This window comes from Callospermophilus lateralis, chromosome 19, assembly GCF_048772815.1.
Source record: "Callospermophilus lateralis isolate mCalLat2 chromosome 19, mCalLat2.hap1, whole genome shotgun sequence".
NCBI classification, from domain to species: Eukaryota; Metazoa; Chordata; class Mammalia; order Rodentia; family Sciuridae; genus Callospermophilus; species Callospermophilus lateralis.
This window is the reverse complement of record NC_135323.1, coordinates 33,087,170-33,114,391: the sequence shown is the minus strand read 5'-3', so window position 1 is coordinate 33,114,391 and position 27,222 is coordinate 33,087,170. Positions and strand designations below refer to the sequence as shown.

General features: G+C 39.0%; 1 protein-coding gene across 2 annotated transcripts; it reads right to left on the bottom strand.

Moving 5' to 3' along the window:
* Positions 1 to 119: 119 nt before the first annotated feature.
* Positions 120 to 26,889, bottom strand: Ccz1 (CCZ1 vacuolar protein trafficking and biogenesis associated). 2 transcript variants are annotated; one of them, XM_076840024.1, is made up of 15 exons: positions 26,718 to 26,889; positions 25,702 to 25,799; positions 25,516 to 25,609; positions 24,916 to 24,993; positions 24,468 to 24,515; positions 23,777 to 23,860; positions 22,278 to 22,453; positions 16,998 to 17,079; positions 15,020 to 15,081; positions 14,631 to 14,742; positions 9,692 to 9,725; positions 8,942 to 9,059; positions 1,946 to 2,104; positions 1,534 to 1,661; positions 120 to 466 (listed from the first exon to the last, which is right to left on the bottom strand). In XM_076840024.1, exons 1-15 carry the CDS (start codon positions 26,835 to 26,837, stop codon positions 411 to 413), a joined length of 1,449 nt encoding a protein of 482 aa, XP_076696139.1. In that variant the 5' UTR covers positions 26,838 to 26,889; the 3' UTR covers positions 120 to 410. The 2 variants fall into 2 exon arrangements, with proteins under 2 accessions (XP_076696139.1, XP_076696140.1); XM_076840025.1 differs by lacking the exon at positions 25,702 to 25,799 and having other exon boundaries at positions 26,718 to 26,793.
* Positions 26,890 to 27,222: the final 333 nt, after the last annotated feature.

Genomic DNA, 27,222 nt, shown 5'->3' with positions numbered 1-27,222 from the left:
GAAAGGAATCTAGCTGTGAAAGCATCAAATGAGCTTTTAAATCCCCAGGGCACATCCCAGGATCCACTGGTAATGCTTTCTATAAACTAGCAACAGAAGAGTGCCTCAGCGCAAAACCAGAATTTTAAAAACTTTAACAATTTATTAGTCTTATTTTCCAATAAAATATTCACATGTCAAAAGAATGGAATGATAGAGATATAGCCAACTACCTTTAAGTAATTCCGCATAAATATTTAAAATCTAAAAACCTCAGGGGATCATCAGACTGAGTAGAAATTTGTTTCTTCAAAGCAAGTATTGCTTTACTATTGTCATTAATCCAGTCAATAATATGACCAATAACTTGCAATGGTAAACAAAGTGTTTGCTGAGTTTCTTAAAAGATGCTTTCCATGAGACATTATCAGTCAATCCAAGAAGAAGATGTTGTTGAACTGCGTGGCACAAAGTTTCTTTACCTCTTCTGCAAAATGAACAGAAAACAGTGCATAAGGAATAGGAGTTCTTACTTAAAAGGTTGTATGCTACATGTTAGTGCCTTAAATTCTTCTGGAATAAAACTGGGAATAAATAAATGTCTGCATTAATTTTGACTTTAAATTCCAGAAGCCCAAACAAAAAGTAATAAACTAAGAAAAAGGGAAAAGACTCCACACCTAACAAACCCATGAGACCTCAATACTTCCCAACATACTGAAACACTGCTTCTCTGGGCCTGAAAAAGCTTAAACCCAGGGCAAACAGTACCTGAGACACCCACAGGTTGGGGTTACAACATCCAAGATACAGTCAATTTCAGAATCTGATGCAACAACATAAATACTCTGGTTGCAATCTTGAATTGCAGATCAAGGACTCCACATGATCTTTACTGAATTCCCATTTTAAGTCAGGCTTGTACTAACTGATGTTTTTAATACACAATGAATACAGGTATTAGTATAGAAGAAAAATTTCATAGGCCTTAGAAGATATATTTTTAAAAACCTTGCATCTAACTTTCCTGGTAGTTTGTACTGGGGTGTGTTTCCCCCTACCTGCACTGCTGCTTGCCCCAGCTCCAGGTGTAAGGCAGAGTAGCAGAGAGGCTAGTGAAGGGGACACTGCCCTTTCTCCAGGACAGCAGCTGTCAGAACCCCACTGACTCATTCAGCACAAAGGACCAGACCAACTACTCTGGTTGCAAGGTGGAAAATTCTCATCCTGCATATGGGTGGAGACAGCTGGGACTATCATATGAATCCAGCAGCTCTGCATATAAAAGATGTGTTTTCATCTTTTTGATAAAAAGAGACATTTTTACACACAATATGTAAAGCCATGGGTTATTTTAGCACTGTAGAAAATAATTTCCTTTTAGTCACGATTAAGCTTGCTGTGTCACAGGACACAGAAACATAAAATGGAGAAATCTACCTAAAATCTTAATGATCATCATTTGCTCTATATACCATGTTTCCTAATACATGGAAGAGAATTTCCAAATATCAGTAGCATTAAAATTATGGTCAAATACCAAATTCAATTTACCATTGACTTCGATCAGGTTTGCATTTTTTTGATTCAAAATAACATACAGCTCCCGCTGATCAGACTTTTTCCCAACAACCCAATAATCACTCATGGCTTTTACGATGATTTCTTCATCTTCATCTGCTCTGTAAGGCAAGAGTTTCAGAATGTACTATTTTATTATACACTTAGCTACATTGTGGAAAAAAAAAGCATTTCAAAACAGGAAACTGGACACTAAATAGTCACTTAGGAAGTTCAGGAAGGCCCATGTGAATGGACTGGGCTTATGGACCCATTCAGAAGGGGTGCCCAAAAAGGTGGTCAGACCTGGCCTCTATGAAGGGGCTTTGGGATACTCAGTTTTGAAGATGACTCCTTTAATATCCTTTAATAAAGGGATACCTATTTGAGAAGTTGTCAGGATTACCTAGTAAAATCACTGTTGATGTCACCTAGAATCTTCATCAAATCCGGATGAACAGACGTAAGCGACACACTGGGTGTTTTCCTCATGTGAATTGTACTTTTCTCTGCTAAATTCATATGGTTGAAGTAGATAAACTTAAACTGTGGTTCCTTTTCAGACCTGTAAAAACATGTCATTAAGAGGGTAACATTCTGAACATTATACAAACTACACAGCTATATTTTAAAAACCATATGTCAAAAGCCTGGTATTTTCAAAGGCTGGGTCTTTAATTCAAGAATCTTAGTTAACAGGTAACAGACTCTTCACTCAGTAATCACTTATATGATATCAAGCATGATGGAATTTTCCAGAGAGCTGAAGCTTATTAACTGACTGATTTGAAGTACAGGGGACTGAACTCAGGTCCTCACAAATGCTACGCAAATTTTCTACCTCTGAGTCGCATCCCTAGCCATTTTCTAAAATAAAAGTTTTATTTCTATTTTTTATCTTGCTAAGTTGCTAAGGCTGGCCTTGAACTTGTGATCTTCCCACCTCATTCTCTTATATAGCTGGGACTGGAGGCATGTGCCACCATGTCTGGCCTAAAGTTTACCTTTTTCTGTGGGGGCGGGGCAGGGGAGGGTACTGGGGACTGAACACAGGGGTGCTTTACCATGGAGCTGCATTTCCAGCCCTTTTTATTTCGAGACAGTGTCTCACTAAGTTGCTGAGGGTCTTACTAAATTGCTGAGGCTGGACTTGAACTTTTGATCTTCCTACCTCAGTCTCTCAAGTCACTGAAATTACAGGTGTGCACCACTATGCCCATTTAAAGTTTCTTTTTTAAACACTGGAAGTATTTTCTAAATGAAATCATACTGCTTTAGAAATGGTAATCACTTGGTTATTTGCTGACTTTTTAACAAATGCAAATGAAATCTACACAGGCTATTTATCTTCTAGTGGAAGGGTCAGCAAACTACAGGCCTGAAACTAAATCTGGCCATTTTTCTAAATAACAGTTTACTGGAACACTGAATGCCCATACAAATATTTATGCGTTATCTATGCTACTTTCAAGTTAAAATAATAGTTGAGTAGTTGCAACATATATAGCCCACAACATCTAAAATACTTACTATTTAGCCCTTTACAGAAAGAGTTTGCCAACCTCTGACTCAGGAGAGTAACATCTCATTTATTCCACAGTGCTGGGGAATGAAGGAGGCGCTCCATGTGGATTACCCAATCACACAACTGAAGCTTAATACTGTAACAAAGCTCTTTATCCTCCTCAATGGAAATCATGCTTAAAATGTATTAGCTTTTCCTGCTGAAGTAAAATTTTAATTGGGATATATATTTTTCCTTCTTTGCACAATCACTTCTCATTTGTCCCTGTGTCTTTCTCAGGGAACCATGGGGACAACTGGGCTACAAAGCTCACAAGGTGCCTACCCGCCCCTCCCATCTCACTGTGCCCTTTTGAACACCCTGGGTTCTGGGGAGAGCCTGAGCAGAGCCTGCCACTGGGGGCTCAGAAGCCTTCTCCGCTTACTTCAGGGTTAGCAGCCATGTTCTGGAGGGCTGAGGGTGCCGGAAATCCGACCTCCGGACAAGTGGGTTACTACTGTAATACTTTACATCTAGGCAAAGAAAGAATGTGGGTGATTTAGTTTCCAGGAAAATGAAAATAAATCTCTTACAAAACCAGAATTTTTTTCTAATAGATCCCTAAAACTAAGAAAAATAAATAACATGAAAAACTAGATGAAAAAATAAAAAATTTAAGACTTTTGGAAAGAATTTCAATTTAAGCTGTCTCAATACACAAGTAACTTAAGTTGAACTTAAAGTTCTGGCTGTTTTGTCTAACCCCCAAACACTCTTTCTTTAATCCATTCAGAATGGACTGAAACTCTGTCTTTTGTACCCCCAAGTTGGAATTTATATTAAAAACGTTATTTAACTAGTTAAAACAGGGTTAAATAAATGCAACTCTTTCTACCCCATCCTCCATAAAACATAATAAAAAAGAGACAGAAAAATGGCTACTTGCAATGTACTATTAAATAAAAGGAAAAGAGAAACTTGCTCACATTCAAAATAGCCAGAATAATTTTCAATGTACAATCTTATTAGTGATCAAATTTACGACCTTACAGTGTGTCAGTTTTGAATTAGCAGCAGCCACAGTTACCTGGTATCTTTTTCAAAGAGCTAAGACATTCCCTCTTAAAATCAAAGCATTTTTTTCAAACACAAAATCACACGTTTCATGCCTTCTTAAAAAGAGAACATACTAAACATAGTTAACAATGTCCATATAGGAAACTCTAAACACAACGAAACAGTACAGAATTCTTCATGAAGACTTTTTAAAAAAATACTTTTTTTAGTTGTAGGTGGACACAATATCTTTATTTTATTTACTTATTTTTTTATGTGGTGCTGAGGATTGAACCCAGTACCTCAAGCATGCAAGGCAAGCACTCTACCACTGAGCTACAGCCCAGCCCTCATGAAGACTTTTGAGGTTCAGTATACAAAGTAGCCACAGCACAATGATGTCTTCAAAACACATGGGAGGAGGAGTCCATTTTAAGTGGTTATAGCTCAGTTTGTGTATGCACTAACTTTAAAGAAAGATTTCCTATTTTCTGATAGACCCATCATTTTTAGCCATGAGAAAAAAATACCTCCTGGTCAACCTTATCTTCACTCATTTTCTTCTGCTCTACGCTGAAAACATAATATAATCAATCAGTCCTTTGTATATCCTATACCCACAGATTCAACTATGAATCAAAAATACTGGAGGAAAACTGTACCTGTACTAAACATGTATGAACATTTTGTTGTCATTATTCCCCACACAATGCAGGATGACTATTTACACAGCACCTGCACTGTACTGTACTGTGTTCTAAGTAACCCAGAGATTATTTTATAGCACATGGGAAGATAGGCATGGGTTACTTGCAATGCTGTGCCTTTTAAGGGTCTTGAACATCCAGGGATTTTGGTATCCATGTCCTTAGGTACTGAATGGGACCGTAACTATGATTGGTAGGTGTCATGAGAAGATGTGAGGAGACTTCCCATGAACAAATAGCAATAATTTTACTGAGATGCCAGAGTTGAATGTTTAAGTACCAGGTGTATGAAAACATTCTCAAACTTCAAAAGCATGCCCAGAAAGGGTGCCATGACATAGTGGAGGAAATCATCACTTCTCCAGTGAGCACCTAGCTGCTTGAAGTTTCCCCTATGGGCTTCAACAGCTGAAGGCACAAAGATAACCACTGTTTCAAGTTGTGGTGGGCTGTGTTCTAAACAGCTAAGACTGCCAGATACACGATTTCTAGATAAATACGGCTCTGAGAGTTCCTCACTTATCTGAACTAACTGAAGGCCAAGAGGAAATGCTGAATTGAGAAATTTGGGTACCATGAAAAGGAAAACTGGACTTTACTTATGAGTTAACTTAATAAAGTTATTTTCCCCTAGCCTCTCCAAAGTAATGAGGAAGTGAAGGTACGCCAAGAATCCTGGAAATATGCACACGCCTCCTCCTGGACGATGTCCCCTCCCCCTTCCCTATTACCACACCATGGCTCTAGCTAGGCCAGCCTTCCCTTCTCTTCCCTTCTGTCAGTGTCCAATCCTGTATCTGATCATTATCGACTCCTACTGTTAATGGACGTACTTTTCACTTCTTTACAAATCTGAGCCTACTCAATCTCAAAAAGAATTATACTAAAACTGACCACTGGGGCTGGGGATGCGGATAAGTGGTAGAGTGCTTGCCCAGCATGCACTAGGCCCTGAACCCCATCTCCAGCAACCTCCCCCTTCAAAAACAGATCACAGGAAAGAGTTCCTTTTCTGAAAACTTTGTACTTCCTCCTCCCCATCCTTTTCAGATTTAGTACTAGAATTAACTAAATGAATAGGGATATGTGAAAGGAATAGAAACTAGAGTCTCAGAAAATTATCGATTTGGGGGAAAATTTTTGAGTTAGAACTCTGCCTCAATTCCTTAAAAACTCTTGGTGAACTAAATACTTAAATACACAAAATAAAACCTTAATGGTACCAGAGGTAAAAATGGGATTGTATTTTTATTATACTGGGGTGTAAAGCTCAGAGTATAACACTAAAGATGGAATAACAAAAACTGAATTGAAAAAACTTATTACATACAAACCCAATGCTTATATATTGTGCAAAACAGAAAAATCAAAATTAAAGAAAAAAATACATACCATGACCAAAGGGTATTATATTAAGGGTACTGATGTAAAAGAAAAAAAAAGAAACCCTTCAATAGAAAGATTCAAAGAATCCAGAGGGCAATTTACAGAGGACACAGAAATGCCAATGAACCACAGAGACGCCTGACTTCAGTGTCACCTACCAAAATGTCAAAAGAAAAGTGTACAAAGAATAGGTGTCGGTGGCGGAGCTGGGGAGTGTACAGAATGGCACCTCCGTGGGCCAGTAATCTCGCAACAGGTACCCACCCTTTAACTGCATATTCCTTTGGCCCGTGAACTCTAAGGATAGCCTCAGAGAAAAATGTGATGTGCCAGATTCTTCTTTTTACAATACTTAGAATGGCTACATCCGGATTGCTAAAGAACAAACAAACAAGAATGCATCTAATACCATGATGCCATCAGAAACAAGACAGATCCATATTTATTAATTTAAAGTGATATTCATGCCATATTTTTTTTTAAGTTCTAGATTTATGACGTAACACATATTTTTTAAAATTTACATGTAGGGCTGGGGCTACAGCTCAGTGATGGAGCACTTGCCTCACATGTGAGGCACTGGATTCTATCCTTAGCACTACATAAAAATAAATAAGTACAAGCTACTGTGTCCATCTACAACCAAAACAAAACAAAACAAAAAACCTATATATATATATATATGTCTCATGTAAAAACATGGTGTGTTTGCATCACTATGCTTACACATGGGTTCGAGTATAGAAAGTCAGAAGAAAAAATAGGGGTGGACTTCATCTTGGCAAGAAGCAAACAGGTGCAGTGCATGACTCAGATTCCACACCACAAAGGATGCTGGAGAACAGCCTCTGGGCATTTCCAGCAAGGGCTGAGGCTGAGAGAACAGGTGGGTACAGAGATACTGGAATTAGCCTCTGGGTCTAGGATGGCTCCCTGCTCTGCTCCCTGCCTCCTAAATCCTCAACAATGCCCTGGAGAGGTGACCAAGGTCTTCCTTTCTCCCCAGGAGTCCCCCCTGACCATGCCAACCAAATTTCTCTAGGATTTCAGTTTTGGAGAAAGGGGAGGGCCCAGGTCAGGTATATAAGATGGTTTGGTCCGAGTCAAAAGGATTTCTTGAAGGAAAGCACATTATCTTTTGTACCCCAAAGCTTTTACCTTCAGCCAGTTGATATCTGTTGTTTAGCAAACAACAGCTTCTTATATATAAAATCTCAGATGCAACATGAACTATCAAAAGGTCTAGAACAACATTTCTAGAATTCTGATTCTTGTCTATGCACCTAAATTGTACCATGTTTACTCTGCCATCCAGTTTTCCAGGGACCCTATTTTTTGGGGGAGCTAGTGATACTGCATAGTGGCTCTCTTAAAAGTAAAAGAAATCCTGTCCTCTAGGATAGAGGGATGCGTGATAAAATATGTGTAGGAAAACATTAACTACAGAATCTAACAGGGAGCAGACAAGTATTCACTATGATATTCATAATAAAATGTCACAGAGAAAACTGCTTTCTGAGGTAGAATAATATTCAAGGCTTTCTCTCCTGTGTAATTTAAAGGACAGGTAACCGTACTTGCAAAAAAGGTACTCAACAGCAAATTCCACCCCTGGATAGCTGTTGACAAGTCACTTGGAATTCATGAATTCACAGAAAGCAAGGGCAGAGCAGTTACCAAGTCCAGTAATCTCAGAGAGCTTGGGAATGATGCTAGAAACACTTTATCAACCCATCTGCTACTTCTTAACTTGAAAGATCCAAAACAGATTTCACTTACTCCTGCCTCCTTCAAGAAAGAATATATGGCAGTTTCATGGGCAAAAAATTAAAACGGCAGTCAGCACTATTAGGAGGGGAGTCGGTCAACACTTTCATTTCTTGACCTTATCTTTTGCTGTCCATTCTTAGTTCTCTAAAACCAAGTAAGCTGTCAATAAGCCACATACACTTTTACCAAATCTAAAAGTACTTTCACCCTGAGTTTTTTAGAGATCCCTAGAGGCTGACGCTTATCAATGCCAAAGACACTAACAGATGAAGGCTGAGAATACTGTTAAATAAATTCATAGCATTTTAGTAACTGCTTAAAGGGATGAAAGTCCTGATAAACAGGGCTCATGTATGTCAAAGTGCTTTCCATTTACTCATTTTATCTTTATCATAGTTCTAATTTATAATGAGAACAGAGAAGCAGAAAAAGTTCAATGACTTCAGTGCTCTATAAAAAAGTTCAATGACTTCAGTGCTCTATAAAACAAGAGGGGTCAAACCCCGAGTCTCCTATGTGTCAGACTTGGGACAAGAGCCCAATGGCTTGCACCATGGTCACCTTCACTGTGCATCTCCACAGGAGAAGCAAAGTTGCTTTTGCTCTACGCAAAGCAATGTCACACTGCCTGATGCTGCCACGGTGATGCAACAATCTGGGCTGGGCAAGGGGGATGCTCATGGGACATTCTAAAGGCCAAGGCCGCAGGCACAGACAGCTCACCTAACCCCATCTGGTCATGCACCAATGGGGAGAGCTGAAGGGTCATGTTAGTAGAAGGCTAAGTCCTAATCATCATCAAAAGGCAAAGATCTCAAGCACAGTTCCCTGGGAAACTTTCAGACAGGCTGATGGCATATTACTCCATTTGGAGTAAATACTAGAATATTAACACGATCAATATTCTTAAGTTAAAAACCACCGTATTTTCCCATGATCAGGTAAGTGCTTGTAAGTAAACATGAAGCAAAGTACAAACCCAGATATCCTTTTGTTGATGTTAAACTGCTCACAAATGTCAGATGCCAGCACTGTAAGCTGGGGTCCAACAATGCTGTCCAGTCTTCGGCAAAAATCCAACGTCAGCTGTATGGACGCTAGTGAGTAATTTAAAAAATAATATTCAGTGTTACCAATACTTTTTGTTAAACAGATCAATATTATTTTTTACCTCCAATATTTAATAGTATTCAAATAAAACTTTACTATCAATTAAATACAAACAAAATATTTAGGAAATAAAACAATCAGATGATCAGATACCTCTCCTCCCCCAAACAAAAGAGAAAGAATTAAAATTAGTTATATTTAAGATAAAAAAGATTCAAAGATAGTCTATCTGTGAAAAGTGGCTTTACATGCACCCTGAGGGGTGGCAATCAGCTGCTGCCCAGGTGGATCTAACATATGACAGCACTCTGTAACGTGCTGCTTGATGCTTTACAAATTCCTACCTCATTTAACCCCCCAAGTCCCCCTGAATCAGGCACCACTGTTACCCCCAACACACAAGTCGGCAGGTACAGAGGTACATACAGGTCTATTGTTGACAAGTGGGAAGGGTAAGAAAGGGCCCCTCAAGTAAAAGAGTCCCCAGATGGGGAACAGCCCTTAATATAGCCTCTCTGTTGCTTTTTACTGCATATTATTTATTGCTTAAAAACAGAAGATAGCAAATTACAAAAAGCTTATGTGGTCAGGCTGAAACCAGACATAGGTGTGCACCTACCATCAATCATAAAGCACACAGCTGCACTCATGGCCTGGAGAAAACAAACCAGAGATTATAAAACAGCACAAAAAGGAGGCTAAATGTAATAACAAAATGCAGGAGTTTGTTTAAATCTTGATTTGAACAAACCAACTGTAAAAAGATTCTTTTTTTGTCGACTGGAGCAATCTGGATACAATGGATATTAAGGAAGGACTGTTTTGTGAAGTGTGACAATGGTCTAGTGGTTATGCTACAGGAGATAGCCTCATCAGTCAGGGATGCAAAGGGAGCTATTTACAAGTAAGGGGTCTGGTGATATAAATGCTCTAGCAAACAAGACAAATGCAACACAAATGGGACAGATGAGAGATTAGCCTTTAATTGATTAAGCTCTGTGATGGGTACATGGGGTTTCATCATTCTAGTCTGTGTACTTGACAGTTTCCATTAATAAAACTTTAAAAAGACTATAAATTGAAGTTATCTTATCTCACTTAATTCCAGCAAATAATTGCAGTTATGACATTAGGCAAGTAATAGCAATTTACAGCAACCAAGATAATAAATAACCCAAATGTTTAAAATTAAAATTTATCATAGCAATGCAATGTTAAAAAAGATCCAGTATGAATAATGACAGTCTTTCAAAACTTTAAACTAATGTTATAAAGAAGAAAGTCTCAAATCAATAACCTAATCATCCACCTTAAGACCCTGGAAAACAGAGCAAACTGAACCTGAAGCAAATATGAAGGAAGATATTAATGATCTGAAGAGATGTCAATCACACAGGGGGGAGAACAGACAACAAGAGACTATAAATGAAGCCAAACGCTGTTTCTCTGACATGATCAACAACACTGCAATCTCTTGCTAGACTGGAGATTGAGGGTGGGGTGGGGACTCAAATGACAACAATCAGGAATAAAAGCAAACATCACTACTGACTTTACAGGAAAAGAAAGTAGCAAAGGCTACTAGAAACCCACTAGAAACCACTGCACACCCACAAATGGAAAAACTCAATGCAACAGTCAAATTCCTTGAAAGACAAAGACTACCAAACTGCCTCCAGAAGAAATAGAAAATCAGACCAGTAACAAGTGAAGAGACCAGTATTTTAACATTTCTCACAAAGGCAAGCCCTGGTACAGTTGGCTCTATTATGAATTTACAAAACATTAAAGAATTAACACCAACTCTTCAGGAAATCTTCCCAAAAATGAGAGGAGGGAACATTTCCCTACTCATTCTATGAAGACAACATCACCCTGATAGCAAAACCAGACAAAGTTATCATGACATAAGAAAACTACAGGCCACATCCTTCATCAACACAGCCTCTGCAGTATCATCCTGACCCCTGCAGGCTGGAGACGAGGTCAGCCATATGAAGCCAACTGCGTCTATGTAGCCAATCCCTGATTCAGAGGTACAGGTGAGCTCCCTGAAGGGCATCACTCCACACACTTCACACAACTGTGCCACAGAAGTAGGTGCTGTGCTGCCTGCAGGACTCCACTGGGAGAGGACAACTTGCGCTCACGCCTGTGACTTCCAGCCTTTGCTACATGTTCTTCCCTGAGCTGACTTCACATGTTCCCTTACACTGTAACAGACCATGACTGTGAATATAAAGGCTTTTCTGGGTCCTCTAGTCCTTAGGAACTGCCAAACCTTAAGGCAGTCTTGGGGACTCCTGAACTTTGCAATGAGAAATTGCTAAATTGACCAATGACCATTTTAAGTGGATGAATTTTATGGTATATGAATTATATCTCAATAAAGCTGCTTATAAAAAGATAAGGCTAGGTATGGTGGTACACAGCTATAATTCTAGCTACCCAGGAGCCTAAGGCCAGAGGGCCCCAAGTTCAAAGCCAGCCTGGGAAACCTAGTGACACCCTGACTCAAAAACTGAAAAGGCTGGGGATGTAGCTCAGTAGTAGAGCACCCCTGAGTTTAATCCCCAGTACAAAAAAACAAAAACAAAAACAAAAACAAAAACAGAAACAAAGATAAGGACTCATATTGGACCAGCCTGAGAGTTTAAAGGCATTGTGTCTGAACATTCAAAGCAGAAGAATTTTAGCTTGACAGACAATGGACCAATTCCTTCCTCTAGCTACTGCTATAATCATGCCTCATTTTAGGAACACGTCTTTTTGTATGTTTTCTCTGGAACTTCAATTTCCCTGGCACTTCATCACATTTTAGGGACTGGGATTTATAGCTCAGCAGCAGAGTGCTAGCCTAGCACACATGACGTACTGGGTTCAATCCCCAGTACTACATAAAAAAAAAAAATAAATAAAACAAAGGTATTGTGTGCATCTACAGCTAAAAAATATAAAATAAAATAAAAACCATTTCACAAACAAAAAATATTTATATATTAGAGGCCCTGAAAACCAAGAGTGGTTCTTCCTATTGCTCCATTATGGGTACCTCTGAGGTGTTAGATGCTGGCAAACTTAAGAGCTCTGTCATCTTGAGACTTCCCTTTATTACTCTCCTGGGTCAGAACCAGTGGTTTGGATTCCAAGGTGCTCCCTGTCCTGGTTTACCCACTTAACTCTGATGAGGGTTGGCTCTATGCAACATTCGGAAAGGATGCAGGGATAAGACCTTTTCTTCTGTGTCACCTGTGATTGATAATTTGGCTTGTCCAAGATGTCTACACTGAAAACCATTTTCTCTCAGAACTTCAAATGTAACATTGTAACCCAACATCTGGGCCTAGCTAGAAAACTAATGGTGCTAGTTTTGCAGGTGACTAGATTTTCCTTCTGGAAGCTTTCAAACTCTTCTCTTTATATTTCTAAAGTTGCCCAATGTTGTGTAGGTGTGAGTCTTTTCCATTCACTATGGCAGACATTCAGAGAATCTTTAACTCTAGAAAATTATGTTCCTCTTCAGATAGGCATTTTCTTATGTGATTATTCTACTTGTTTCCTCTCCTCTACTTTCCTGTTAATCAGTGAAATTCCTGAATTAATCCTTTCTTCTCACCTTTCCTTCCATGATTTTTACCTACTGTCCTTTAAATCTATATTCTGGAGCAGGCCAACTTATCTTTACCCTGCTAATGAATGTCACATGTCTAAAATCATATTTTCAGGATTGGGGAATAAAGAGTTTTGCTTAATGGGTACAGAGTTTCAGTTAAAAGTTATGAAGTAGTTTTGGATGGTTGCACAACACTCTGAATACATTTAATACTACTGAACTGTCCACTTAAAAATGGCTGAAACAGCCAGGTGGGGTGGCACATGCCTATCATACTAGCAATCACAAATTCAAGGCCAGTCTCAGCAACTTAGTGAGATTCTGTCTTAAAATAAAAATTTAAAAAAAGGACTGGAGGTAGAGGTGTATAGCTCAGTGGTAGAGCAATCCTGGATTAAGTCCCTCACACACAAAGGCTAAAACAGAAAATTTTATAGTACAATACATATTTTACCACAATAAAACAATTTTTTGGGGGGGAGATAGGGTCTCTCTTGCCTAGGCTGGCTCTGAACGCATGACCCTGCTTCAGTTTCCTGAGTTGCTGAGATTATAGGCATGCACATCATTGCCTGGCTTAAAATATTTTTAAATATTTTTAATTAACCTGAGTTCAATATAACCCGAACTCTTTTATATCATCCTGCTTCATTTTGTAGGTACAACTTCTCCAATTGGTGGCTACTGATTTTTAAAAGTTCCTGGGTATTCCTAGAATTCTCGTTTTTTCCTTTGGGTGCCTGTAGTTTTATTTTTCTGTTCATGTTTAAGAATGAGGGAACCAGAAGGCTGCCTATGCATGGAAGTTCCACATGGGGTGAGGATAGAGAAGCAGTTATGCTGGGCAGATGAAGTCACAATGAATGGACCTGATTCTCAGATGCTGAGACCCACACTAACTACTCAAGGTCTCTCTCAATTATTTATTATCTTTTACACAAACCCTCAATTTTCACCCAGGGACAGGTGCTCAGCTGTAGGCCTGTCTGTGTATAAGAACAGGAAGTGGTGGTGGGGTGGTATGGGGCACTGACTAGTTGAGACAACATCTTCCTTATTCTCCTTCTTCCTACACTGAGTTCCCACTGGCCCTCAGGTGACTACCTCCGTTCCCAGTTAAGAGTTTCTCTGGGCTCCTGTCTCCTCTCACTCCATGGCTCAGAGCCTTCTCCACTCTCCTCTCAGTCACCACTCTTATATTTCCTTTCCATCTTCTAGTTATGGGATTCCCTTCCTGTTCTCTTGGGGCATCATGTCTAGGTCTTTATGAGTTAAAACTAGTTCATTGTAGTTTTGGGGTGGGAAAGAAGATCAATACATATACTTGGGTCTTCTTCTTTACACCAAAAACTGTCTTTAAATAAAAAGAAAACCAGTGTATAGGTGTGTGCCAGTAGACCCACCTACTCAGGAGGCTGAAGTGGGAAGATTGCTTGAGCCAAGGAATTCAAGACCAGCTTGGGCAACAGGCAAGAAAAACAAAACCAAAACAACAAAAAGAGAAAACTCAACCTAATGTACATATCCTTATAAAAGAGAGTATCCTAACAAAAACAAAAATACTATCCTTATATAATTAATAAGTCCTCAGCTTTGAGAATCAGAGCAAAAGCAGATTTCATTAAGGTGTGGCCATAGCCAGGGGGCATTTAACTGACAGGTGACACCACCCTGACAGCCTTTGGTTTGTGAGTATACCGGACTTCAAATGTTTGAGAAGCACCACCTTATCAAGCTATTCTTTCACTAATAGCAAAATTGTTTAAAAAGAGCTGAAAACACACTAATCCAGAAGAGCACCCATTTTGAGTTTTACAATAATTAGAACTACCAACAATTTTTTCCAAAAAACATTTAAGAGGTTTGCATACGTACTCAAGTACACATGCAAGAAAGATTTACTTTAGTATTAATCTGTAACACTGGAGGGAAAAACAGTTGTTACCTTATAAACAATTAAATGGAGCTCTTCATAAGTGTCATCTGTATTTACAAAAATTTTGGGGAATCTGCATTTTGCTTCTGGATCATTAAGGTTCAAGGGTCCAGTAAGAAATCTTAAAAGTAAGCACAGAGATGACTCAACTCAATGAGGTAAATTATAAACAGGAATATAGAAATACACATCAATATTTTTGCAACTAGATGCTATACGGAAAACATGAAATCAGAATATGATAAAGTTAATAGTTTAAATTAATTGGAAACAAAAGAATTTCCTCTGTTGATTATCACCAATAAAATAGCACAAAGGTAATTCAGTGTTCATCATTTCCCCTTTACCAGGAAAGCTAATGAAACCCAATATTGTAAATCAAAGAACAAAGGTCCTACCTTCCATAATGTTGAAGATTTCCTGGCATTTCTGCTCTTATTGGAGAATCCCTTCCTGCCAACTGCAAACACATTTAAAGTTCAAAAATGACTGATTAGATTTTTTTTTTTTTTTTACTTTCAAAGTTTTGACAAATAACATTCCCATCTGCTAGTTGATTCAACGTACTTTGTATCGATTTTCCATATTCCTCCCCACCAAAAAAAAAAAAAAAAGGTAGAAGATTACAGACATTCATAAAGAACTGGTTTTAACCATGCCTGTCATCATACTGTACCCCAAATTCCGCAAACTAATTTAGCTCCTTATTAAAAACAAACAAACAACAAATGAAAAACAACTAAAATTTCCCATGTGGCATAAATTGGGAAATCACACACTACCCTGTGGGGACTGTCCTCTTCCCACTTCCTAGATTGGAAACTGAAGTTTGGAGAATTGCACCAACACAATGAGTGGCGGGGGCAAACATTATGACCAGGCCAGTCCAGCGTCAAAGTCTCTACTTTCAGCCATGACACCATGTCTCTTCTAAGATTTGTATTTGTCACATATCCCTAGTTAATTTTGCTAAAAAAATACTATTTCAACACACATAGGAAATGAAACAACCCAAACACAATAGTCATGTTTGTGAAAACTTGATACTTCTGTTAAAAATGCTTGATGCTTTTCTGGTTTATATAAAGCTTTAACACAGAACCTCAGAAGACCCAAAACATATTACGAGCCCAGTGGTGAAAATGCACAGACCAATTCTCATTCATTTAGTTTGCACTGAGAGGCTTCATATGCCCATGTCATGCTGCCATACTGTGTGCTGTGCTTCCTATTTTATGTCTCTCTCTCAAGCTGTACAGAGATATCAGTTGTCTATGGTGGCATAGCACTGTGGCCTTAAGGGATGTGCTCACAAGTAGGTGCTTCAGGATTTGGAAGATTTTGAGGTCAAGTCTTTGCTGGGGGACCCTGGATTGCCTCATCTGTGGGATGGGACAGCATACTTAACTCTTGGGACTGCTGTCATGGTATCATAAGACCTTGCAGGCATGTTGGGCATTGGGAACCATGGCTGTGTACAGAAAGTACCCCAAAACCATCAGCTATTGTCCTCAACCCATCTGGAAAGAAGCTAAGACCTGGAGGAGATCCTTCTTAAAAACCCTTCTTTCAATTTCTTATTAAAGAAAATTTTTCTGTTGTTTCCATTATCAAGCCCTTAAAAGAAAAGGGACATGGAAGAAGGACGGAGAGGGAGAAGAAGAGGGAGAGCGCTGCAATCGATATGGGTCTATGCATGCTCCTGAGCAAAAATGATGACTTTATGGGCTGTGAACACTTTTTGCTTCCAACCTAATTAGAGCAATGAAAGGGTACTTTGGAGAGAACACTGGTATTATTTACTTATTTATATAAAAAAATTTTTTTAGCTGCAGATAGACACAATATCTTTATTTATTCATTTTTTTTTTTTTTAAACATGGTGCTGAGGATCGAACCCAGTGCCTTACATGTGTGAGGCAAGTGCTCTACCATTGAGCACCAGCCCCAGCCCCAGTCTCTGGTGTAATTTAAAGTTCTATACAGAAAACAGGGAAATTAAGTACCACAGTGGGAAAGCCAGGCAGGTAACATACCATCTACTCACTATCAGATCTCACATTTGTAGATGGAAGAGTTGTAAAACTGATCAGAGTTGGTCACGGATCCCTGCTATTTTCATGGTTCCCTGGACTTCACCTAAAACCCACTCTTTCCTCTTAAGAACACACCTTTACTATTGCATTTGGATGAAACAAACTGGAGGAAAAACTGACACACATGGGTTTCTGTACTACTAAGTGATACACAATAAGTATCACTGCATCACAAATAAAATAAAACACAGCTAAGAAATGCCCCACACACCATATTATTCAACCCCCTACCCCTGTCCAAAAGTGTATGCATATGTGTATCTACAGAGCCCAACCATACCTCAGGTTCGATGTGCCTGGGAAACAGAGAGGTGGTGAGGTATTTGTATAAAATTCTCATGTCATCTTGTTCTAATCCACTCCTGAAACATCAGAAAGCACTGTGTTAAGTTTGGGATTGGTCTTTTGTTTTTTTTGATGCTCTATGATAAAGTTTACCTTTCCTTCCTTTTTAAGAAGGTGGCTGCCCTTAACTGGGCATTTCAGGTGGGGAGTGAGTTGGACATGAGCTGGCACAAGCACTACACCCTAACCTGCTTAAGGCTACTGCAATGCAGTTCTATAATTTATAGGCATCTGAAATCTCAAGGGATCTGAGTCTCAGGCTGAATTCCAAGTAGGATTATTTAGGGGGCCTTAACAAGCACACTGCTGCATTCTAGCAGCAGGGGTTCCTTAGCTTCCTGGCCTATACAGTAACACCACATTCTGAAAATACTGGCATGCTGTACACAGGGAATTTGATCCTAGGTTGCAGAAATACATCTGGATTGTAATTCTCTGGATCTCAATGTAGAAAAAGGAAAAGAAAGAAATAAGCTTTAATTTCAAATGAGGTAGGAATAAGGAGCTGTAGAAAAAGCATTAAGAAACTAGAAGGTCTAAATAGAAGGAATTTTACTTTATGTATGTATATTCTGCCAAAATGCATTCTACTGTCAAGTATGACTAAAAATTAAAAAATAATTTTTTTTTTTTTTTTTTTAAAAAAAAGAAAGAAACTAGAAGGTAACAGACTCTGAAAAGGTTTTTAGAAAAGGGGAAAAAAAAAGACAATGAGGCTGTGAAAGGGGTTTTCCTGTTCAAGGTAACTGAAAACTCCTGGAAGAAAATCTAAGTTTACATGAACCAAGCCTTGGCACCCTATTCCAGAGGAGCGCTCTTCTTTTCCCTGTAAGGTCATAAGTTGAAAAATGTTCTAGCTTGTCTTGCAAATAGGTGTGGTCCGCTCTTTAAACTGTTCCACTTTGACATCTTACCTTTCCTCTTCTGCCACTACCACTCTGCTTTCAAGGTTCAATTTTTTTTAAAAACCATATGATTTATTTATATTTTTTTTCAGTCATATATGACAGCAGAATGTATTTTGACATATAATACATACATGGAATGTACATACATCAATCATATTGTCTATTCTATTCTGCTGCCCTATTCCCCCACTCCTCCCCTCCTCTCCCATCCTTTCTCTCTATCCAATCTAAAGTGACACTTTTTTTCTTCTTTTTTTTCTCTTTCTCATCACAACATCATATATGTATTCTGTGTAACAATGAGGTTCAATTTTTATGAGTCTTGACCACAGATACAAAAGCCCTACACCCTAAGATAAGTTTGTTTTATTTTCTTTTCTAAACAGGAAGAGATGTCCTGATACAAAGGAGAAAAGAAGAGGTGGCTCAAAACACTCAATGCTGTCTTATGACAGCACCAACTCTAGAGTCTTACACAGCCACTCAGGTAGACATTTTCTAAATCAAACATGGAAAGTTACCAACTTTTTTCTTTTGTAGAAATAATTGAAATAAGGGAAGAGGAAAACAAAACAATAGGTTCTGGGTGTTACTGTCCTGTTGAGAGGTAGTAAGCGTTACCGGGGAACACGAGTGATGGTAAGAAGACAGTACATAAGGAATTAATGTGTGGGCAACTATCTTTTAAGAGCCGCATTTCCAGTAGCAGGAGCTAATGGATACATCTGATCATTAGCATGTGAGATGTAGTTGGCCAAAAACAGTACAAAATACATACTGGATTTTAAACTTAGCACAAAATTGTCAGCTCATTAATTTTAAAATACTGTTTACATACTGATATAATATTTTAGATGTATTAGGCTAAAGAATATATTTTACTAAAATTAATCTCACTAGTCTCTTTCTACTTCAATATGACTACTAGAAAATGTAAAGTTTACATGTGACCTGCATCATATTCAGTACTGTCCTCAATCAGAGGACACTTGGGTAGAAAACAAACTATAGGAGGAAAGGGACGACAGTAGTGTGAACTGCTAACTGTATGCACTGTGCTCAGGGCTTTCTTTTTATTATTTTACTTAAGACCTGCTAGACCCGCCACACTTCAGTGTTGGTTTCAGGAAATCAAGAGAGAAGACCGAGTGAGGCTGCAGCCAGCTGTGCAAAGCAACAGAATCCCAAGCCAGTGCTTCCTCAGTGCCTGCAGAAAGGTCCTCCTCCTCACAAGGTACCATGGTGAGCTCTCCCCAGTATCTGCCTCCTGTGCCCTGGCCCTCTCCCCTACAGAAATAATACATCATAATATAGTTAACTAAGTAAGACATTATCACTGGGAAAAATTTCTTACAACCGCATGTGAATCTTCAAGGACTTCAAAACAAAAAGTTTACAATGAACAGAAGAGCCCCTTCTAAAGCACAAATAATATGTGAAACAAATGAAACACTGCACTGATAGGCCCAAATAATCCCTGTTCCATCAATGATTCAGATCAAATAGGAAAACAGCCCACTCAAACTCAGAGGATGTTCTCCAAGTCTCTCAAATAATTACTTAACGTAATGATTTTTTTTTTCTTATAAAACAAAACATAACACCTAAGATGGATGTGGTGTTGTGCCTGTGGTCCCAGCTACTCAGGAGACTGAGGGAGCAGGGTGCCTTGAACACAAAATCTGAGGCCAGCCTGGGTAAGAGAAGCAAGGCCCTATCTTAAAAAAACACAAAACCCCAAAAAATGTTTCTTTAGCTTAAAATCTCAACTGATTCACTTGTGTGCCAATGTGACACTATTACTTGTTCAAAACTGATTATTATTCTTATTTTGTGGGTAACTTTGTGCCAATTCAACTTCAATTCTAAAGGGACTTCTACATGTATCCCCTGCGCCTTGTCTCTGATGCAGATATCAAGCTATTGAGAACTTCTTTTTGCAGAAGCACTAACAAGAATGAGGTGGCTATTATTAATGCAGAATCTTTCCTCTTAGTTTATTCTAAAATATTGATTGTGCTACTATCATAATATTGCATATAAAATAATCTACCAGGAGCAAAGAATATGGTCAACTTGGAGTAACTTAGAAATATCTAGGGCTGGGGTTGTAGCACTTGCCTAGCACATGTGAGGCCCTGGGTTTGATCCTCAGCACCACATAAAAGTAAACAAATAAAATAAAAGTATTGTGACCATCTATAATTAAAAAATACTTAAAAATAAATATCTAAGACATTTACTCATAAATTTGCTAATTCCTCAGAAGTAAATCAATGAACTAAAAAGAAAATTTTCTCTAAAAATTGGCCAAAATCTGAATAAGAGAATAAACTAACCCCTCCCATCCAACAATAAATATCTAACTCAGGCAATGCCGGCTACAAAAACCAAACCCATTCATTAAACCTGAGATTTTTTTTACTCATTACTTGCTTTGAACTGACCATCAAGATTTACTGAGCACCTACTGTGCGTCATGCCACAGTCATGTGCTACAGATGCACAAGTTAAAAAAAAAAAAATACAGGAATAAGAGTAAATACATACTGTGCTCCTGAGGCATAAATTCTTTCTTGGTATTTAAATATACCAGCTATTTTCTTAAAGCTCCTTGTTGTTACCTCCTGGGACCAACTTTTCCCTGCCCGCATACTGGATGGACCACAGAGCTGGTGCTGTTTGACTCCAGGGGATGCCCTTCACAATCTGATGATGCCAAGAGGATCCTTTGAAGCTGGGCAACAGGTAGCTGTGGAAATCCAGGCTTCCAGAGCCCAATCCTGCTGGTTGTTCTGGATCCAGGGTCTCCCAGAATAAGTTGGCTCTGGGCTTTTCCCTTCCTCACTCCCAGGGTTTGCACCTGTTATCAGGGCTTGTGAGCTCGAGATCAGAATCTGAGCTACTATATTCTGACAGTACAGAGGTGGCCCTGTACCACAGCCTCTGTATCTCCTACTACCAAGGATGGCTGTTAACCCTCCAAGCACCTCTAATTTTCACCTGTGGAGGGGCCACTCCCTCCACAGAACTGCTGCTGTAGAAGCACAACTATCTTTCTACCTTGTAAGTTTTAATTTGCTAACACAGCATTAGCATCACAGAAAGTAACTAGAGCAGCGTCAGTTAACACAGCATAAAGTTGCCTGATAAGCAATTTGTTAAATTGAAAAGTGGATAGATTTTCATCTGGAGGCAGAAGACAAGTCCACGGGGAAATCCACTAAACCATTACTTTATGGATTCAAATTTCTGTAGATTATCCTGTTTCTCTTCTGAAAATAGATACAGAATTCTGACAGGACAGGGAATGGGCTTCTGGGCAACTTAGTACCACCTTTTCTATTAGTTGAATTCAGTTTCTCATGTTAAAATACAACCACCCCCCTAATTTAAAAATGTGGGTTACAGTAAACACAAACATAAAAGTTGAGGGCTCCAGAGGAGCTACTATAGGAATACTGGTCAGATACTCCTTAATGGGTTATCAGGGGCAAATCTTAGCCAGGCTGGTAGACAGGTGACAGGCAGGGCTGCCACACTACTCTTTGGGATATATCCATCCCACAGTCACAAGCTCATTCACGTGGGTTCCCCAGAAATTAGTCTTAAATGATAACATTTAATATTACTTTTTCTTCTTGAACACTCACATTTTCTTCAACAAAATGATGTTTTTGTTCCCACTACAGGATACAAACATAGCTGGGATGACAATGGGTGATCTCCTAATTTATGGTCATCTTGGATTTTTTTTTCTTTTTTTGGAGGGGGGAGGTACTGGGGATTGAACACAGGGGCACTCAATCACTCAATCACTAAGCCACATCCCCAGCCATATTTTGTATTTTATTTGGAGACAGGGTCTCACTGAGTTGCTTAGCACCTCGATTTTGCTGAGGCTGGCTTTGAACTCATGATCCTCCCGCCTCAGCCTCCTGAGCCACTGGGATTACTGATGTGCGCCGCCCTGTCCAGCTATCTTGGATATTTTTAAGAATCAGCTTCTTTACAAGAAAGCATGAAAAATGATGCATTTCACATTTACTTTATCATTGTTTTGAAGATGGGGATATTTTCTCTACCTAGTATGGAGTCAGTTCTAAACTCCCCCACTTGGTAATTTTGTTACAATCTTAGTTTTGTTTTAAATAATTCCTGTTTACTATGACATCCTCTATAAGGAAGCTCTCTATCCATTCCCCTGCTGTTAGTTCCTGCTTGACAACCTGCTACTGATTTAGTCACGGCTGTATTTATCACTCTGACTTCCTCCTATCACATGCCAAGTCTTAAGTTATACCTACCAGATGAGCTGATCATTATAGAGAAATGCAGTGTATTTAACTATGTTCAGGCTTTCCTCCATTCTGTTAATAAAGGACTGGATTTTCAAATAAGTCATTTTATCCAATGGGAAGAAGCTGATTCCACCAAATATGTCAAGTAGGTCACATGACTGCAAATGTAGCGTTTGCAAATACTGTGGGAAAAAATAAGGTATAAAACAATAGTACATTTAATGTAGTACTCTCTGACAACTGAAACTAATAATCTTATGTTACGTGAACATTTATGGTATAGTTACATATTGACAAAGAGTATAATTTCAAGAACAACAAATAGGTAGCATTGCAATCAGTAGCAATTTTAAAATATTGAACCTAACTAGTTACTATTTTATCCCTTTAAAATATTTAAATTCTCATATTAGTGCTCCTCAGGTTAAGTCATTACTCATTAGGATAGTGACACTTTGAAGGATGGACAGTGACACTTTGAAGGATGTCCCATCAACCAGAGTAGTAAGGACAAAAACAGGAACCAGGAGACAGTATGAGAATGATTATTATGGTCATTAAAGAGAAGAAATAAAGAAAAGTAATTCATAAAAACAAAACAAAACAAAAACCCACAAAAAAGTATCAAAAATGTCTGAGACAGAGTAAAAAAGTATAAGAGGTATTATAGGGAGAAAATACAGAATTATTCCTTTAACATAAAACTGGATTTGACAGAAGCAGGGGGTGAGATTTGCAAAATGCAATGTGTGGGCTGGGGATGTGGCTCAAGCGGTAGCGCGCTCGCCTGGCATGCGTGCGGCCTGGGTTCAATCCTCAGCACCACATACAAAGATGTTGTGTCTGCCGAAAACTAAAAAATAAATATTAAAAAATCTCTCTCTTAAAAAAAAATGCAATGTGCAATGAAAGACAATGCCAACTATTTAGGGCCATTCTCATTTGGGACAAATTATACTAAAAACCACTAATGTGATAAGAGTCTGTATCATAGTCACAAATTTTTTCCTTCAGCCAATATATATTATGCCTTTTCAAGGAACAGAACCAATCCATAACATGCAACTCTAGTAACTGCTTACCTTTTGCTAAATGACCAAGCTACCACATACTATGACTGCTTTTGAGTAAGTCTGCACAGATGGATGCAGGTAGAACAAGGGCAAAGCCCAAAGGTGCGTCCCAGATGCTTCCAGGAGCCCTGAACAGGGACAGGATGCTCTACTCCAGTGTGGGCCTGAGGAGTCCCTCACTGTTCTGTTTTTGCCACAGTACCTCTTAAGCTCTTTGACACCTTCAAGTTCCAGGGTTTTTATAAAAACAAAACAAAAAATTTGTTTGCATCTATGTTTCTTTTTGGTACCGGTGATTGAACCCAGAGAAAACAAGGTCTCACTAAGTTGCCCAGGCTGGTTTCAAACCTGTAATCATCCTAACTCAACCTCTCGAACTCTCTGAACTGTCTGAATACTACTAAAATTATAAATAAAATTTGAAATACTTACCCGATGGAAGAATTTCTCTAATCTTTCTTTTAGGAGCTTGACACCTCCATCTTCCATGGCTTTCAAAAATGTCCCATTAAAAAGCTAATAGTGTAAGACATTGTGAAAAAAAAAAAAATCAATTTCCAATGCCCATCAATTTCCCAAGTTCTTCTTTTCCTTTTAATTAATTCAGTTCATTAATCCCCTCATACTTCCTTATAAACAGAAAACATTCACAGGAGAAAGCTTGAGTTATTAGTTATAATAAACACACCGTTAAGTGATACTGTCATTTTTATGAAACCACTTAATTGTTCTAGAAGTTTTCTTTATTGAGATAGGATCTCATTATGTTATCAGGCTAGTCTCCAACTCCTGGGCTCAAGTTTCAATTTACATAAATAACATCACCAAGATTTTTAAATTGTCAAAATATCTGCAGTCTTTATGTTACTTAAGAAGATGGACTCATTTGTTCCCTAATGAGGATTTAGTCCTACAGGACTAGGAACAGAAAATGGGGTTTAATGCTAAATGGAATAAATGTCTGCATAAACCTTACCACCTATTTCAAAGGCCGTATTATTTTATCCCCCCAAACAGCTACACAGCCATTTTGTAGCACCTAAAGAATTCTTTTTAAACAGTCCCCAAGCTTGTAACAGGATAAACTGGACAGACTCTCAATTCAAAAAGAAGTCATACTTACCTTGTACATGCTATAGCACTGTTGTAGCACTGAACTATAGACCTTGTCCTACAAAAAAGAAAACAGAACAAATCTCAATTCGAGGGAAAAAACTATCTTTTGTGCATAGAAAAGGTGGAGTAACTCTTGGCAAAACAGTATAATAATTATAAACTAGGTCCTATAATACTTGTGTGTTGAAAATGCGAGGTGTTTAAATTCAAATTTACCAACCAGTAAATCTAATTGTAGAAAGGCTTCACATACAGATGATCATTAGAAAATTATTAGGATACAGGATGCATATGTTTTTAAAAGACTGTACTAATATACACACTAAACACAAAACTTTTCTAGGTACCTTGAGAAACTTTGGTAATTTCAATATAAGTTTAAATATAAGTCATTCAACATATTCAATAATAAATTTTTTCCTAAAAAATATGAAATAAAAAAAATGACACATTACCAAAAGCTCTTCCTCTTGATATTCAACAATTGGTTTTCCATCTTTACTTTGTTTTTCAATTATAGGATTCCGAACAACCTACAATGTTTGATAAACTGAAATTATACAATGAATTGATTATGTATGTTTTAAATTCTGCCTTACTTTTAAAAATTTAGGGCTGGGGATGTAGGTTAGTGGGAGAGCATTTGCCTAGCATATCAAAACCCCGGGTTAATTCCCAGCACCACAGAAAAAAATAATTTACACATGTCAAACCCCCAGAAACATATCTTCTTAAAACCACCCCAAGAACAAACACACTGAACAGAAATTTGGCTTTAAAATGACAACCAATTTTACTGAAATTTTACTTTGATGCAATAGTAAGAGAACATTCCTAAATTCCTAATGATAAAGAATACCCATACCATACTACTTCAGAAAAAAATACTTTTGTATAGGGGTTGGGGGTTGTGGCTCAGTGGTAGAGTGCTTGCCTAGTACGCATGAGGCACTGGGTTCGATTCTCAACACCAAATATAAAATAAATAAAATAAAGGTCCAACAGCAACTTAATTTTTTTTAATTAAAAAAAAAAAGATAATTATGTATAAATACCATGACCATCCAGAAATTTTCTTCTGGTTCATTGAAGAACTGCCTATTCTTCTGTGTATGTAAAGATTTTGCAGGTTTTGATGGACTAAAGGTCCTAAAAAAGTTAAAATAACTTGTTGGAAAAACTCTCCACCATAAGTTTTAAGAATTCATTGAGCTCTACAAAGGCACATTTAAAGGCATTACCTTGTAAACTGTACAATAGCTTCGCATAACCCAACATTTCTAATTTTTTCATTCTTTTCTACTTCATTTGGATGATAAAACAAAATTTTATTTTCCTCCTAAAGTATGAAGAAACAGAAGCACATCATCAACATAGGCTTTTCTTCATCTTAGCTGTTGAAAGTGCTAAGTTTAACAACGACCTCTCCTATAATAGCGCTAAGGACAAAACCAAAGACACTTTTTGGAAAAACAGGAATTATCTCATTATCATTGTGTAAATACCTCCCATTCGTCTGAAATTTTTGGCCACTGCAATATTCACTAAAACACGTTTCATCTCAAGCAGTCCTAAATAACTGCAATGATTTCTGGATTTCTTTCCGTGGGATGAGTTGTAACACCAGCGCTTGTAAAAAGCAAGTGTGTGCGCACGTGCCCAGGAACACAGCTCTCAAAAATTAAATCCAGCTGGTTCAACGGCATTTGGACTGACAGCTTTAACAAGGATTGTGATCTGCTGACCACAAAACAAAGCTCTGGTCATCTTTTGAGGAAGCCAGCAACCTCGCCTAAGAACAAACAAAAGCTCTTGGCGTCTTATCTACTTTTGATTTTTTAAAAAAACAAACAACAACAACAAAAAACTTTCCGAGGGTCCTCCAAGCTTGCAATCTCTTAAACCATTTGGATTCCACAGTTCTTTTCGGATACTTCCAATAATAAAGACAGTTCCCCAGAACTGATGCAAAGCGAAAAGAAGACAACCTGCGTGGAGTGGTTAACCTGGCGGACCTTCATTCAGCAGCCAGACCTGGACCCGGCAACGCAGCCGACCCTGCCTCAGCTGTCAGCTCCCCGCCGCACACTTGGCACACAGCAGGCTCAGCCAGTGCAGCTCGAGGACCATAGAACCACAGGGGCCACCTCCCGGGCACACCCCGCGGCTCCAGGGTACCGACGCCGGCCGGCCGCCCTTCCGCCCCCGAGGCCTCCTCGGCCACCGGCGGACGCCCGCGCGCAGTCCCTCCGCGTACCTCTCCCTCGCGCGGCCCGAAGCGCGGATTGTAAATGAAGAAACTCAGCAGCGCCGGCGGGAACTGCTTCTCTTGGGCCGCCCAAGCCCCGGCACCAGCCCCGGCCGCCGCTGCTGCCATCCCGGCCCGGCCCCCACCTCTGGAGCCTCCCACGGCCCGCCCAGAGACAACAGTGGCCTCGAGGCAACTACACTTCCGCCTCACTCGCCACCGCCCCGGAAGCGGTTACTGCCGGCCCGGAAAAAGAACTTGCCACACAGTGTCCCCTCTGGCACGTCCGGGTGGATCCTGTTCCCCGGTGTTTCCTGGACTGAGGTGTTTCTAATGCCTTTTGAGGGACTTCTGGATCCCTCAAAAGTGGGATCCTTAACTCCAGTGGGCGCCTTAACTCCAGTTTCTCCTGCTCAGTGTGAGCCGCAAAGGCGAGATTAGATGTGGTGTTCGCCGGAATGCCCATTTCTGGGCCTTGGCGCGCCTGGGATTCCCGTGCCTGGAGTCGTGTGGA

Coding starts and splice junctions, on each gene's coding strand:
- Ccz1 (XM_076840024.1), bottom strand. CDS start 26,837: ATGGCAGCAGCGGCGGCCGGGGCTGGTGCCGGGGCTTGGGCGGCCCAA. Junction 25,800..26,717: donor TCGGGCCGCGCGAGGGAGAG/GTACGCGGAGGG, acceptor TTCATACTTTAG/GAGGAAAATAAAATTTTGTT. Junction 17,080..22,277: donor TATAATGATCAGCTCATCTG/GTAGGTATAACT, acceptor CTGATGTTTCAG/GAGTGGATTAGAACAAGATG.